The sequence below is a fragment of the Trichosurus vulpecula genome, chromosome 3 (assembly GCF_011100635.1).
Source record: "Trichosurus vulpecula isolate mTriVul1 chromosome 3, mTriVul1.pri, whole genome shotgun sequence".
Lineage (NCBI taxonomy): Eukaryota > Metazoa > Chordata > Mammalia > Diprotodontia > Phalangeridae > Trichosurus > Trichosurus vulpecula.
In genome coordinates, this window is record NC_050575.1 from 317,728,059 (window position 1) to 317,744,554 (window position 16,496).

Here is a 16,496-nt window from a genome sequence, read left to right on the forward strand (position 1 = left end):
CTCCCAAATTTGACCAAAGGTGAGCAAATATACTGTTGACAAGATAAAATTAGCTCTTAAAAAAAATTAAGAAAAGAAAAGAAAACCCCTCAGTTTAGCGAGCTACTCCCATTTCCAGACAATGATTAGGACATGGCTGGATTTAGAACTGCAATTTTCTGAGCAATTTGTGCAAAGCCGTACCCAAATTGAACATTTAAAGAATCAGGTGACCTACACTTTCCATTTGAAAGACTCTTACCTCTTTCAACATTTGGATGAGTTTATTATGGATGATGGTACAGCTAATAGGGTTGAACAGCTTGCAGGATCACAGGATTTAAAGCTAGGTGGACTTTTAGGGATTACTTAATCCAGTTTGCTCATTTTACATGAGGAAATTAGGGCAAAGGAGGAGGAGGAGGAAGAAGAACAGGAAGGAAGGGAGGGAGGAAGTAAGGAAGGAAGGAAAGAGGGAAAGAAGGAAGGAGGAACGAAGGAAGGAAGGAGGGAAAGAAGGAAGGAGGAAGGAAGGAAGGGAGGGAGGAAAGAAGGGAGGAAAGAAGGAAGGAGGAAGGAAGGAGGGAAGGAAGGAAGGAAGGAAGGAAGGAAGACAGATAGGAAAGAAGGAGGGAAAGAAGGTAGTGGTAGCAGAAGTAAAGGTAATAATACTAGCATTTCTATAGTACTTTAAGGTTTGCAAAGTGCTTTTCATGGGTTATTTCATTCAGGTCTCACAGGTGTTTTCAATAAATACTTACTGAAATGAATGTAGTTAGGGAAGAATAACTGCTATTATATAACCGCCTTGTCTCCCTGACTCCATTACGAGTCCTCCAAGGCAGGAAACCATGTCTTTGACTTCTTTGTACATTGTGCCACCTCCCAATTCTTATCCCTGTTTGACACACAGCTCAATTGGTACTTGACTTGCTGCACAAGTCCACCTGCAAATTTCTCTCCGGTGGGCGCCAAACCTCCTCTAAAATCCCCCTCCATTGCTGCATGATACTATGGATCTGAATTGGGCACTTTCCAGGGTGGTATAATGTTAGAGGCATCTAACTGGTGCTGTGGATGTTTTGGATCTGAAGTCAAGAAGCCACAAGCTGGAATCCTGCCTCAGATACTGTGTGACCCTGGACAAGTCACTTAACCCTGTTTACCTCAGTTTCTTCATCTGTAAAAATGAGCTGGAGAAGGAAATGGCAAACCACTCCAGTATCTTTGCCAAGAAAACTTCAAACAGACCCGCAGAGTCGAACACTATTGAAAATGACCCAGCAACAAGAAGGTTGCAAAGGTAGACTGGAGACAGACTGTGAAGAGCCTTGAATGGCAGCCTGAGTGAGGAGTTTGGAGCCAATGTGATGTAATGGAAAAACCACGGGTCTGGAATTAGAGAAATCTCAGCTCTGTTTACTACTTGTGTGACTCTGGGCAAGTCACTTTCTCTCTGGGCTTCAGTTTCCTCATTGTAAAACAGGGATGAAAATTTTTATACTCCTTAGGTTTTATAAACTTTTATAAACTTTATAAAGTTTTATAAACTAAGGGGACTAACTAATAAACTATAGGACTAAGTGATTAGTAAGATTCCTTCCAGCTCAGAACCTCATCTTCAAATGTCTTTCTCTTTTGTTCCACTCCCCCATTCCCATAGTTAAGGAGTCAATTCTCCCTTCTAGGCATTTGGGGAAAGCCCTCACAGGAAATGAATGGGGTGGAAGACCCAACCCCACCTTCCCAGAGATAGTGATCTTAAAAGTAGGTGGGGGAGGAAGGAGGCATTCAAAAACCAAAGGAACTCACAACTCAGAGGAGTGATACAGAAGAAAGGATGAGAAAGTAATCTATACCAGTGGGCATTTAAATTGGTGAGACCACAGATCCAAACAACATTATGTTATTTATTATTAATTTCAAAAAGAAAACCTTCACATTTGTAAGGCACTTTAGTCTATAGAGAACTCTCAGATACATTATCTCAATGAAATCTCAAAACAACTGAGGAAGGCAAAACTAGCCTCCCTTCTCCCATTTTGCTGATGATACACATCAATTGGACAAGTCATTAACCTCTCTGAGTCTCAGTTACTTCCCCTGTAAAATGAGAGATCACATGGATCACTTGTCTAAGAGGCCCCTTTCAGCTCCAGACCTAGGCCCTTTTAATCCTTCTAGTTCAGTTCAATGCAACAAATACTTATCAAGCATCTACTATTTGCAAATTGTGTGAACAAAAATTAAATAGCCTCTGACCTTTGAAAGAGTAAACAGCAATTTATTAAGCACTTGCTGTGTAGGAGGCATCCAGCTAAGCCCTGGAGATGGAAGGCAAAAACAGTCCCTGCCCTTCATATTCCAATGAGGGACACAATTATGTACACTCAAGATACACAGAATGTAAACTGAAAGTGATTTATGACAGGAGGCATTAGCAATTGGGGAGGAGGGGAGAAAGCCTCTTGTAGAAGGCAGGATTGAGCTGAGTCTAGGAAGAAGTCCGGGAAGCCAGAAGACAGAGGTGTGGAGGGAGAGTTTTTCCAGACAAAGGGCAACAGCCCGGGTTAAAAGGTACAGTCAGGAGGTGGGGTGTTTTATGAAAGAGACAGTTAAGGAGGCTGATGTCACTGTATCAATGAGTGCATGAGGGCTAAGAAGGTGTAAGAAAACTGGAAAGAAAGGAAGGAACCAGGACTGGAGTGGGAAACGACTTGAGCCAAGTACATCAGCCAGAAGGTTATTGCATGAGGTGACAAGGGCCTTCACCAGGATAGTGACTGTCAGAGGAAAGAAGGGGACATATTCAAGAGATGTTCCAAAGGCAAAATCAACAGGCTTTGGCAACAGATTGGTTATAGAGGGTAAGAGACAATGAGGCTTCAAGTATGACACCCAAGTTGTGAGCCTTGGCAGCTGAGAGGACAGTGGTACCATCAAAAGGAAGAGGGAAGTCTGCAAGAAGGAAGAGTTTGGCATACTGAATCTAGTTTGGGACATGTTGAGGTTAAGATGTCTATTAGACAGACAATCCAAAATATCCAAAAGGTATTCGAAGATGCAAAACTGGAGGTCAGCAGAGATGTTAGGTCTGGATAAGTAGATTTCACAATCATCAGCAGAGAGATAATTGAATCCATGGGAGCTGATGAGTGAAGGGGACAAGAAAGAGATTAAATAGTCTAGGAAATTTTTAAGGGGAAGAGAATACCAACTGCTAGGCAGATCATGGAAGGTTTCCAAGAAGGATGTGGTGGCGTCTGAGCAGATCCTTAAAGGAGAATGACTATATATATATATACACACAGGTGGAGAAATAAATGTGGAGCTGAGAGTGGTCCAATTTGGCTAGCAAAACAGAGTGGCTGAAGGGAATGTGAAATATGGTGAAAGATAGAGGGCCACACTTGAAAAAGAAAAAACCCTCTTAGGACTCAACTTTGGCCATGTTATTTCCCTACTCAAATAAGTCCTTTAGGGTTCCCTAAATACAATCTTTGAAGCCTAGCATTCAAGGTATTCCCTAACATGGCTCCAACCTAACTTTCCAGCCTCATTTCATAGACTGTGAGCTTCCTGAAGGCAGGGACTGTCATTTGCCTCTTTTCTGTTTGTTTTTGCATCTCGAGCATTTGGCACCAGTGTCTAGCACAGAGAAGCTTAATAAATGTTTACTGACTGACTGATTACTCCTCTTCATGGACTCTATGTTCCTATCAAGATAGATTAAGGCCTTTCACCTAACTGAATGTTCTAGCTCTTACCTCCATCAATTCCCAGAGGTAACATTTGCCCACATCTCCCAGAATACTCTTCTTTCATGGCTTAGTCTTAGTTTAAAAACCATCTACCTTCCTTTTCTTTTCCCAAAGGCTCTTTTCAGGGCAGCTAGGTGGCACAGTGAGTAGAGCACTGGACCTGGAGTCAGGAGGACACTTGACACATGCACTAGCTCTGTGACTTTGGGCAAGTCACTTAACCCCAACTGCCCTGCCAAAAAAACCAAAACAAAACCCAAAGGCTCTTTCCTTGTATTTACAAATTAGCTTGTATTTACTTGGATAACAGGCCAAGAGCCAAAGACTTCAGAGACCACCTACTCCAAAGGTTCTAAGTTTTTTTAGTACCAGGGCCCCTTTCTGCAATCTGATGAATCCAGATGGACTCCAAAAACACATAAAATAAAGTATACAGGATTTAAAAAGAAGTCAGTTATACTGAAATACAATGATCAAAATATTGAAAGAAACAAAAACAATCTACAGACTCCAGGTTAAGAACCCTGACCTAGTCTAACCTCATTTTACAAATGAAGAAACTGAGGCCTAGGTATAGTAAGGGATCCTTGGGAGCAGAGCTGTTTGGGTTTTGTCTTTGTATCCCTATCCATCAACAAAAAAATAGTCACTATTTATTTAACTACTACTACTGCCAAGTGCTTAAGTGAATTAATTATTATAGATATTGTAATTTAGCAGATGCCTAAACTGAGGTTCTTAAAAGCAAAATGCCTCTTCGGGTTCCCAAAGCTGTAACTAACATCACCTGGTCTACACTTCTCCTAAGCTGTCACATGTCTCCACAACCTCTCGTGTATGCACCAAGCAAGTCAAGGGGAGGACTAGTGAGGCACAAACATTCAAGTGAGCAGGCAGCGCGCGCACCTATCTCAGGCCACACCCTGAGCCTGCCAGTTTCGACCTAGCCCCTGGGAATCTCCCCCCGGAAGGAAGGGCTTACTCCCATGCTCTTTGCCTTGGAGCTCTCGCCTTCCTGGACCCCCGACACGCTCCCTTCACCCCCTTGGCTCTTGCAAGGGGGAGGGAGTGGCGGTTATCCTTCAATCTCAAAGTACGAAGGAATCTCAGAGGCCATCCAGGTAGTTTCCACTTGAATACCTCCAGTGACCAAAAACTCACTACCACTTGGGCCAGCACATTCCACTCTTGGGCAGTTTTGTTGGGGTTCCCCTGCCCTTGGGACAAAGCAGGAAGAATTAAACCCTTCTCAGTTGTGAAAGAGTTTCTCCCGGAGGACGCCTCTGGCCGGCCCCTGGTCCCTGGCCAGGTCCTGATCCCCGTCTCGTCTCCATCCTTACCCAACCAGCTCCAGGAGCAAACTTTTCAGGCTGACACCCTGCGAGCTCTTAGCGGAAAGCAGGGCGAAGATCTGCGGGAACTTGATGACCATGCACACCACCAGCGTGCTCCAGTTGCAGAATTGGAAGAGCAGCCCCGCCTCCATGGCTGCTCGGGGTCCGAGGCTCCACTCCCACGCCACCCGCTTCCCTTAGCCTTAGGCTGCAGCTCAGCAGAAGCGGCTTCGTCCCCCTCGGCTTCTTCCGCCTTCCTCCGAGTACGCGGTGGTCACGCAAGGCTCCGGCCCCCGCCCTTATGACTCCTCCCATCCGGAACCGCCCAAAACAAGTGTGGGACTGCTCGGGTTGTGGGTCTGCCCGAATAATACAGCCTCAGCTGGCTGGAGGGGATGCGGCTAACTGGGGTCCGCCCTCAGCCCAGTCCCCTCAGCTCCTCCTCCCACGCCTTTGTCTGCTGTCCTCACTGGGGCAATTACACGAGATCGAGCTGGAAGAGATCTTGGGGGTCATCCAGTACAGCGGGCGCCCCCCCTTATTTTGTAACGCCTAGAGAGGGGAGAAGATAAAAGGCTGTGTCGAGTTGGAAAGAGTGTAGACTTAGATCTGAAAGGAACCTCAGAGGCGAGTTAGTCCAGCGCCGTTTGAGGAAACACGCCCAAAGCAGTTAAATGCCTTGCTTGGGGTGACACAGTTAAGTATTTGAGACAGAATTTGAACTCAGGTCCAGTGCCTCTTCCATATGCCATACTGCTTTAAAGGACAGTTGTCTGTCTACACCTTCTGCTTCCCCTATCTAACCCCACTCCCCTACTAGTTCTATCAGGAGTAGAGGGAAAGAGAGAGAGTCCAGGAAAAAATAAAAGTTCGGGGGTGGGGGGGGGAGGGGGGGAGGGGAGGCGGGGCGGGGTGCAGAGAGCCAGAACAAAGAAGAGGAAGAAAGCGGTCCTTTCCTTCCTTCTCCCCCACTCCCAAATATGGTTCCTGCCTTCACTTCCTCTGTTCAGGCAAGACATATCCAGAGCTGAGGAATTATTCAAGGCTCTTTCATTCTTTATACTTGTATCTGGCACCTAGTATGCAGTAGGCAATAAGCACTTAGTGAATGACTGATTGATTCAGTTAAATGTATATAACATTTATAAATATGAACTATTTTTTCTAGTCCTTTGAGGTTCACAGAGTGAGATAGCTGGTTCAAGTACTTTTATTGTTCCTGTTTTACAGATTAGAAGACTGAGACTCAGGTGGTGATAGAATGTTGGTGGGGGGGGGAACCTATGACAGCCTTGGGGGACACCACAATTAGGGGACACGATGTGGATGATGATCTAGCAAAGGAGACAGAGGAGTGGTCAGATGGGTAGGAGAAGAAGCAGTAGAGGACAGTATTACAGCCCAGAGCAGAGAGAGAACAGGGATCCAGGAGGGAAGGGGAATAGGTAGTGGGAAGTGCTCTTGCAGCCCGATTGAAGAGCCCATTTCCTTTTAGGTGCCCTGGATCTACCTTCCTCTGTATTATTTCCCCAGCACTGATCTTACTGTCTGCTTCGATAAATATTTGCTAGCTATCTGTGATTGTCCTTTGGATGATAGGTATTTGGTGGGAGGGACTTAAGCTGGCCAGGTTAGCTAACAGTTAATACTCTCTCTTTAGGGTAGGACTGCTTCCCCCCAAAAGTGACCAGGGAAAGCAACTTTTGTTCTGAACCCTCAAAAGAATTTCATTACCACTGGACTCCAAACATCAAATGGATAGTAGAGCAACATCATTCTAGCCCCAAACCTGTCTCGGACTTAGAAGAGCAGAGGAGTGATTCCCCAGCCATGGCCCTTCTCCCTTTTGACAGTGGCAGTGTGGGGCAGTGTGTGAGCTTAGCCTGGGCTGAGGAGATAATGCTTGGCCCCCAGTTCATCAGAGTGGTGGACCCCAGAAGAAGCAGGTAGCAGTGTGGGGCCCAGAGGCAAGGACAAGTAAAATGGGCCCCAGAGGCATCAGTATGGGTCCCAGAAATGGCAGAGTGGAATTGACGGAGGTGGGTCCATGGTAATTCTCTGCTTCTGGCAATCTAGAACCGATTAAGGTGCTTCCACATTACTATCAGTAGAGTACCCAGTGGTCAATAGACAATTCCTTGCCATGGAGGGCCTAGAGCACTAAAGGATAGAAATTTTGAGAGATGCTGCGTTTTCTGGTCAGAAGGGAGAGGTGAAATTGTCTGTGTAGCCCAATTGGAACTGGTGGGCTAGACTTCAGCAAAAGCCTCTAATGGGGCAAAGTTTCAGGATCTCCTTCCTCCTTCCCCACCAGCTGGCTTCCAGTTAGAAGTCCTGGCTAGTAAGCCAGGGACACTGAATTGCGATGGTACAGGATAAGTCTGGACATTGATCTTGGCAATGAGATGAAATGCATGAAAGGAGATAATGACCTCTTCTCTACCTTACTATTGTGAAATCAAAAATTGACTTTAATTCTATTTTGCTAAGACTTAAACTTGATTTAATATTCTCTTGAGGTTCCTTTCCCTGGTAAACTTCACCCACCACTCACATCTTGGAGAAATTTGACTAAAGGTCAAACTTTGGTCGCATAATTACCTCCATCATTGTAACCTCACCCATCACCCTCTCTCCAAAGAAACTCCATTAACCTAAAAAGTCAAATCTCATCAATTAAACTGTTGTAGGGAACCTTCGTCTTGTGACTCCAGTCATGAATCCAGAATCCAGTGTTGGCTAAAGTTGAGGGTTTCAGAAGGGGAGATACAGATGATGTAATCTCAATTCTGATTGTGTCATCAATAGCCAATCAGAAAAAAATTCCTATATTGCTCTGCTGTTTTGCTAATTGTTGTAAAAGACACTGTCAGCTCTCTCTCACTTAATGTCTTTAGTCATTGAGAGAACCCATTGATCTAATTTATTGGTTACTGCTAGCCCAACTAACAAATAGATCATGCTGGGACTTTGTCTCTCAGTTTACCTTAATTTTCAAATGTAACACTACAGATGATCTGGAATGAGGGTTAGTGACTATTCCAGAAGTGTCACTATCTACTCAGTGACCCTGGGTTCTTAGTGCTGCTTCTGCTGCTCATCTCTTTACATTGGAAGAGCCACCATGTACTGAAATGATTTAGTATCTGCTATCGCTTGGACTAAATAGTTAAGATCCATGACTATCCTTTTAAAGGAGGAGGTAAAGCTTGGGATTCCTGGTCTTTAGCTTCCTCCGTATTCTATCACTTTCATATCATGGATGCTATGTTGCTTATTGTCTTTTTTGCTATTGTGGTGGGCTTTTTGGTTTTGTTTTGTTTTCCTCTTCCAATATTGCCAGTATTGGGCTTTTTGCATTTCTAAAGTTATCCTGTTATAACCCTAAGGCTATTTAAGTGGTGAAGGATTCTAAGGACCTTGCCACAAAGGGGTGGCATGTTGTAGGAACAATAGCTACCATACATAGACTAGGCTAGTTTTTCCTAAAAAGATATTGAAACTATCGTTGAGATTTGATTGGTCCAGGAGAAGGAAGCTCAAACCATTGATATTTTTTATGGCACAATAATACTCCAGTACATTTACTTAGCCATTTGCTTAGCCATTCTCCAACTAATGGGTAGCCATTTTGTTTCTAGTTCTTTGCTATAACAAAAATTGCTGTTACAAATATTTTTATACATATAGAGTCCATTCCCTCTTTCTTTGATCTCTTTGGGACATAAGCCTTAAGGTGGTATCACTGGTTCAAAGGGCATGAAGAGTTTAATAACTTTTGGAGTATAGCTCCAAGCAGCTTTCCAGAATGTCTGGACATTCACAGTTCCGCAGGTAGTTCATTAATGTGCCTATCTTCCAACAGTCCTCCCAACAATCATCTTTTTCCCTTTTTGCCTTCTTTGACAATCTGATGGGTATGAGTTGGAATCTCAGAGTTATTTCAATTTGCATTTCTCTTATAGTTAGTGATATGGAGCATTTGTTTATGTGGCTTTTGAGTGCTTTTGACAACTTTCTTCTTTTGACAACTGCTTGTTCCTATCCTTTGACTGTTTCTCTCCTGGAGAAATGGCTCTTGTTCTCATATGTCATTTTAATTTTTTAATCTGAATTTAAATGCAGAAAAGAACATTTCCACATACACAGCAAAACATAAAAAAGAATTTTGCATGAAAGGCTCTATCTTCACTTTATACCACAGGATTTTTTCTTAATAGTATTTTAATTTTTTCCCAATTACATGTTAAGATAATTTTCAACATTCATTTTTGTAAAATTTTAAGTTCCAAATTTTTCTGCCTCCGTCCCTTCCCTCTCCCCCTCCCCAAGATAGCAAGCAATCTGATAAAAGTTATACATGTATAATCATGTTAAATGTATTTCCACATTAGTCATGTTGTGAAAGAAAAATCAGAACAAAAGGGAAAAAAACATGAGAGAGAAAAAAACAAAAAACAAGCAAAATAATATGCTTTACTCTGCATCTAGACTCCATAGTTCTTTCTCTAGATGTGGTTAGCATTGTGAGTCTTTTGGAATTATCTTGGATCTTTGAATTACTGAGAAGGGTTAAATTTATCACAGTTGATCATTGTACTATGTTTCTGTTACTGTGTACAATGTTGTCCTGGTTCTGTTCATTTCATTCAGCCTCTGTTCATGTAAGACTTTCCAGGTTTTTCTGAAATCCTCCTGCTCATCGTTTCTTATAGAAGAATAGTATTCCATTATATTCATATACCACAACTTGTTCAGCCATTCCCCAGTTGATGGGCATCCCCTCAATTTCCAATTCTTGGCCACCACAAAAAGAGCTGCTATAAATATTTTTGTACATGTGCATCCTTTTCCTTTTTTTATGATCTCTTTGGGATACAGCCCTAGAAGTGGTATTACTAGATCAAGGGGTATGCATAGTTTCATAGCTCTTTGGGCATAGTTCCAAATCATACCATGTGTTTAAAAAAAAAAAACTTTTTACTTGCAAAACTCTCCAGCTTAACTGTGCTTCCTTCTGAACTTTTTTCCTGTTCCTTTCTGTGCATTAAAAAAAAAAGTTTCAATGACCCTCTTTTTTTGTCATTGTTATTGCTAACCTCCCTTCATCCCTTCAAGTCCTCCTCCCATTAAAAACTGAGAAAATGGGTGAAGAAACCCTTGTAACAAATAAACATAGCCAATGAAAACAAATCCGTGCACTGCCCATGTCCAGAAATGTATTTCTCTTTCTATATATTGAGTCTCTCAGCTTTCTGTCAGGAAGTGGGGAGACATGTTTCATAATACATTCCCTGGAGACAGCTGATCATTGTGTTGATCAAGGTTGTTAAGTCTTTCCAAGTTATTTTTCTTTACAATGTTATCCTTGGATAAATTGTTCCTGGTAGTTCTGCTCACTTCACTCTGTATCAATTCATATTATCTAGTATTCTCTGAAGTTATCTTTTTTTTTTTTGGTAATTTCTTCTGAAGTAATAATATTCCATTATATTTATATACTACAATTTGTACAACCATTCCCCAATTGATAGACACCCTTTTCTTTTTTCTTTTCTTTTTCTTTTTTTGCACGGCGGAAGCCAGGGCAATTGGGGTTAAGTGACTTGCCTAAGGTCACACAGCTAGTACGTGTGTCAAGTGTCTGAGGCCTGATTTGAACTCAGGTACTCTTGACTTCAGGGTAGGTGCTCTACTCACTGTGCCACCTAGCTCCCCACCCTTTTCAATTCTAATTCTTTAGTTTCTTATTTTTTTCTTTTTAATCTCCTCTTCAAGGTGCATTTGTTTGCAATTCTTCCCTCCTGAGTAATATCCTTTCTTTTAACGTATACCCCAATGCCCCATTTCATTCCTTCTGGAATTTAGTGTGTTTCCACATGTAAGTGTTGTGGAGAATGGATGTACGTTGGTTGTTCAATCCTCCTTTGTCCATTTCAAGAAAGAGGGAGATTCATGTGATATCTGCTTCCCTTCACTCCTTCCTCCATATTTATATAGTCTTTTTCTCCCTAACCCTAATTATGGGAAATAGCAAGTTCTAGTCTCTTCTTCCTCCTTTCTATACTACTGTATTCTTTTTTACTCTCGCTTTTCTTTCCCTCTTTTACAAACCCTCTTAATAAAACCAAGTCCTTCAGGTCCTCTGTTTTTCTTATTTAACTTGTTCAACATACTCTGAAGACATGGAGGTTCTCTAGGCACTTTCCTTAGAGGGTTTCTTTCAAGAATTTATTGATGAATTCTTTCTTTTTTCATTTTGCCCTCTGGTTCCAAAAGATCTAGACAGTTTTTTTTTATTTTGATTTCTTGAAATATATACAGAATCCAGGTTTTCTTTTAGTAACCATGGTTTTCAGGAAGTCTGGTAATTCTTAAATTATCTTCCCCAGATCAGTTTTCTAGGTCAGTTGTTTTTAAAATCATATATATCACATTTTTTCTATTATCACAATTGTTTTTTCCCTGATTTTTTTGCTGTCTCATAGTCATTGATTTCTGTTTGTTTTATTCTAGTTTTCAAGTAGTCCATTTCTGGGGTAAGTCTTACCATTTTGTTCTCTAATTATTCCTCTTCCAGTTCTTTCCTCTTTTTTTTCATTTTTATCTCTTACTTGATTTGTTCTAGATATTCATATAGTCCTTGTGTGAAATCCATTTTTTTTTCTTTTGAGGTTCTGCTCATAGTTCTTACAGAGTGACTTGGTAAGGGGGGGGCATCTAGATGTAAATTAATTTTTCATGACTGATGTCTTCCTTAATTTACACATGTAACCAAAATGGCCTTTGTTTTCTTTGAGTGACTCAATTTATCTCAGTGAGCTTTACTAGGCCCTAAGCCCCAGGCCCAAACCCCATTAGGTGTTAATGTAATCCATGTGGATGTGAACCTCTCAGGGTCCTAAGGGGAGGGGCCAACTCAAGAACCAATCACCAGAGCCTGAGCTCTGGTGATTCAGACGGTGTTTGATGTCTGAAGGGAGAACAGAGCCATTTGTGCGGGGCTCTGGAGATGGTGTTGATGAGGAGACTCTGGGCAGCTGTAGCTAAGGAGCCCTCCAGCTTGTAAACCCGGATGTTGAAACTTTTTTGAACTCTGGTAACTATGTGTTGGGATTGAATCAGACAAAGTCTGTTGATGTTTGTAATTTGTTTGCATTTTATTTTGAAGTTCAGGGTGCTGGTTTTTTTTCCCCTGAACTAACTGAATAATATTTGAATGCTGAATTAAAAGTAAGCTTGTCAACCCCCTCACCTTGCTTTCCTTAATTAAGCAGATCAAAAGAACCTGTACTGTTGGCAGCTTTCTGGGTGCTGGCTGTGGGTGAATCTTATACCCCCACAGAAGCTGCTACCCAGATTGTTGAAACAACACATTTCTCCTGATTTAGTTGCTGAACTGGAGCTTTGTGACAAGGCTGGACTCTACCTTCTTCTGCACTCTGGGGTACAGTTACTTGCCCTTCTTAGTCTCACTCTAGGTACCCAGGGTTCTTATCCTGACCAGGGTTAGGCCTTCCTCAGTCTTTGAAGGTAAGAGTACTGGATCTTCAGTGTTGAGGGTTAAGGGAGACAAGGTCTAGGAATCCCAAGACTGGAGTTTCCAGATGTGGTCATTGAGGGGGAGTGCCCCTCAAGGACCCAAGTACTGGAGAGCATTGGGGCCATCTGGAATGAATTCACGATCTCAAGCATTCTCTAAGTCAAGGTGGCAAAGATTTACTACACTTTACAATGGGCAAGAGTTCTTAGGGAGCCTGCAACCTTACAGAGGTGCAGGAAAGTTTATATATGGGATCTGGGGGTGAAACATGTTAATTTAGGTGTTTGGGATGGGATTAGGGAGTGGTTAAGGGGTGGTCAGTTCTTAAAGGAATATGCAATTTTTGTATCTGCTGTGCAGGTATCTTACGCAGAGTTCACTGGGAAATAGCCCAAGGGAGGGGGCAACCTGGAGGTATGGTTTTGACTGTGAAACATCACTAAGTGAACTAACAGGGCTGACTGGAAATATCCAGGTGGTTCTCATCAAATGTCTTGTTAGATAAGATGAATGTAAGGGAGTATACATTTAACCGTGTCTAGGATACATATCAGTAAGGTCAGTAAGTAATAATAAATATCATTATGGACCAGTGCACAGCCAATTAGCATATACACAGGGAATCCAAACTAATACATTCTGTATGTGCAGCTGGCGGCAGCATTAGGAGGAGAGATGAGTGTTTTGCATGTTGCCCTTGAACTGGAGAGGAACTGCCTGAGACAGTATTTTGAGGCTAGGGAGAGATGTGATTTTAGAACTGGATGTGTTTCTGGAATTGGGGTCCAGGCACAGGTACCCAAGCAGAAGCTAAGGAGCAATGTTAGAATCAGGGTCCAAGCACAAGCACCCAAGCACCCCATCGTCAGGATACTTTATGGCATTCCGGATAGAGTGTTAAGGACCTCAGAGCCTCTGGACACCTCTTCTGTCCTTGTCTGACCTGACAATTCTAGGACTTTGGGGATGGGTGGCTCCATTCTCGCTACCTTAGACCATACGAGACTCTGGGAGGTTGTTGGCTTATTTGCCTGTGTTGTCATTGGCATTATTGGTTATTTCTTTTCCTACTGCCTATGGGCTTCTGGCAGCTAGGCTACAAGAATTTATTTAGTGTTTACTCTGTACCAGGCACTGTGCTTCTGGCTGACTTTTTGTGTATCTCTGTCATAGAAGAATTCACTGTGGCTTTTCATTCAATGTATTGATCATTTTTTTTCCAGTCTGATGTGAGTTTGAGGTTTTTTTTTGGAGTAGGTGTGTAGGAGCTAGGTGTTCTGCCTCTGTTAAGGCTGCCACGTTGGCCAGCAGTTGTGCTTACTTTATTTTTTAGAGATTCTGTTCCATATTGCCGTTCCAAGTGATGAGGGTACAGTCTCTGGGAACCTCTTTGAACCTGGAGTACAGTCTCTGGGAACCCCCTTGAACTCTTCTTGAATCTTCCAACTAGATCTGGCCTTCTCCTAAGGCCATAAACCTCACATTATCATTCAGCCCAAATCTCCACCTAGCCTACCCCTTTATTGTCCAGCTACTTGCCACCCTTGATACTATCAATATCCATGCCTTCAGCTACTTCCCACCCTTAATCCCATTCTCTCGGTTCCCGGAGTCTGATCTCATCCAGGTCCCATCAAGCTCCTCCTTAGACTCCTCCTCAAGACCCTCCCTAAAGTCCTCCTCTAGTCACCCCAGACCACCCCTCAATCCCTCCCACAATCTTTGTGTATATAAGTCTCATCTTGCCTCCATGAAGGTGCTCAGATTCAATCTAGCTCAGTAGATTGAATCTGGCCCACTTGTTAAAACAGGTCTCACAAAGGGTGGGATTTCTTAAGACAACCCGTTATGGCAAACCCTTAATAAACTTTGTCTTGTTCCTTGGCTGAGAAGGCTTGGGTCGAATTCTTTTGGCAGGACCTGGTGTGTCGGTATTTTGGGATCTTGAGCACCCCTAAAAACCTATGGTTCCCTACCATCATCATTTTTCTTTAACCTTTTCACAAGTACACTATGAATTTATTTTCAATTTAAATATCTGCATGTATCATTTGAACTTTCAATGTAAACTATAAATATAAAATGTTTAGTTGGAAATACTTCTTGGGGCAGCTAGGTGGTGCAGTGAGTAGAGCACCAGCTCTGAAGTCAGGAGGACCTGAGTTCAAATGTGACAGGACACTTGACACACTTACTAGCTGTGTGACCTTGGGCAATTCACTTAACCCCAATTGTCCTGCCTAATCCCCCCCCCCCCAAAAAAAGAAATACTTATGAAATTTAACATAAAGAAGGTAATTCAAGAACTCCTACCCATTCTAGAAAGTTGCTTTGAAGAGGAAAGTAAAATTATGCTTTCTGCTATTTGTTAGGAATTCATTAAATTCATACAAAACTATGCCTCTGCTGTTTCCTCATCCTGGAACTTCCCTCAATGCCTGGGACCTTCTTGCCCTGGAATATCCAACCACTTCAACAGCCTTCTCACTCTGGAATATTCCTCTATGAGACCTGCTCCCTTCTTTCATTGATTAAGTTCTTTTCTGGAAACTGCATTCTGTTTAGGAGCTCTGGATGAACAACCTTCCTTCCCCTATCAGCTCTGCTCTTGACTTCTACATTTCAAAAGCATGTGCCTACTCTGAGTACCTTCCTCTCCCCCATCAGCTACATTTTTCAAAGCTCTTTTGTCTTTTAATGTCTCCCGTTAATATAAGCTCTTTGAGGGCAGAGATTGAATTCCTTTTTTTGTTTGTGTTTTTATTCCCGTGGCTTAGCAAAGGGCCTGGCACATAGCACTTAGAAAATGCTTTGCTTTCTTCTTCATCTAATGAAAATAGCTAGTCAATGACTGAACTGTGTTTTGTAGGAAGAAATAAAAATGAGAAATGTTCAGGACCCTGAGATCAGGACATGGTTGGAGTTGCTATCTGAGAAGAGAGACAGATATCCAGTGCTCATTGGCTTTGGGAAGAATTTATTTCATCTGTGCCGAGGAGAAGGGAGCTAAGGATAGACCATGAAGAGCACCGTGTTAGAAACAAAGCAGGAGTTCAGTTTGGGAGACTTTTTGCTCTGCACTGAAGGAGTCAAACTTTAGAGATTGTGGAAATATAGTCTCATGGTTTTGGGCAGAGACAATTTTAGAGAAGACAAATGCAACTACTAAGGACAAAGACATGATAATCCAGTGAGGAGATTTTCTTTAGGCAGATCAACTGGAAATGGAGAGAACAGGTAGAGGATAAGAGTTATCACACAGAAAGCTTCAAGGGTAGCCCCTTTGAAATCCCCAAAGCTGGATAAGGGTAGCACAGAGCCTGAAACCAGGGAGAGAGATTTGCTGAGGTCATAATGATGGGGGTACAGTCTCTGGGAACCCTCTTGAACTCTCCTTGAATCTTTCCACTAGATCTGGCCTTTGCCTGAGGCCATTAGCCTTTCACTATCTAGGTCCAAATCTCTACCTAGCCTAGCCCTCTATTGTCCAGCTGCTTCCCACCCTTGATCCCATCAAAATCCCATTCCTTGTTTCCTGGAGTGTTGACCTCTAGTCCTCCTCAAGACCCTCCCTAAACCCCTCCTCTAGTCACCCCAAACTACTTGACCACCCCTCAATCCCTCCCACAATCTTTCTGTCTATGTCGCATCTTGCCTCCATGAAGGCACTCAGATTCAATCTAGCTCAGTAGATTGAATCTTGCCTGTTTGTGAAAACAAGCATCACAAATAAGACTACCCATTATGGCGAATCTTTAATAAACTTTGCCTTTTTCTTTGGCTGAGAAGGCTTGAGTCAAATTCATTCGGCAGGACCCGGCATGTCAGTGGGTCTCAAGCACCCCTGAAAACCTATGGTTCCCACCCTCATCATTTTCC

At 42.6% G+C, this 16,496-nt stretch overlaps 1 protein-coding gene across 1 annotated transcript in view; it reads right to left on the reverse strand.

The window, feature by feature from the left end:
• Positions 1-5,315, reverse strand: part of SLC66A3 (solute carrier family 66 member 3) — a 36,857-nt gene extending 31,542 nt beyond the window's left edge. Inside the window, exon 1 of the mRNA XM_036750190.1 lies at positions 5,081-5,315. Within this exon, the coding sequence (XP_036606085.1) occupies positions 5,081-5,226 (146 nt within the window). The 5' untranslated portion in view covers positions 5,227-5,315. The remainder of the gene's footprint in view (positions 1-5,080) is intronic.
• Between the last annotated feature and the right edge of the window lie 11,181 nt (positions 5,316-16,496).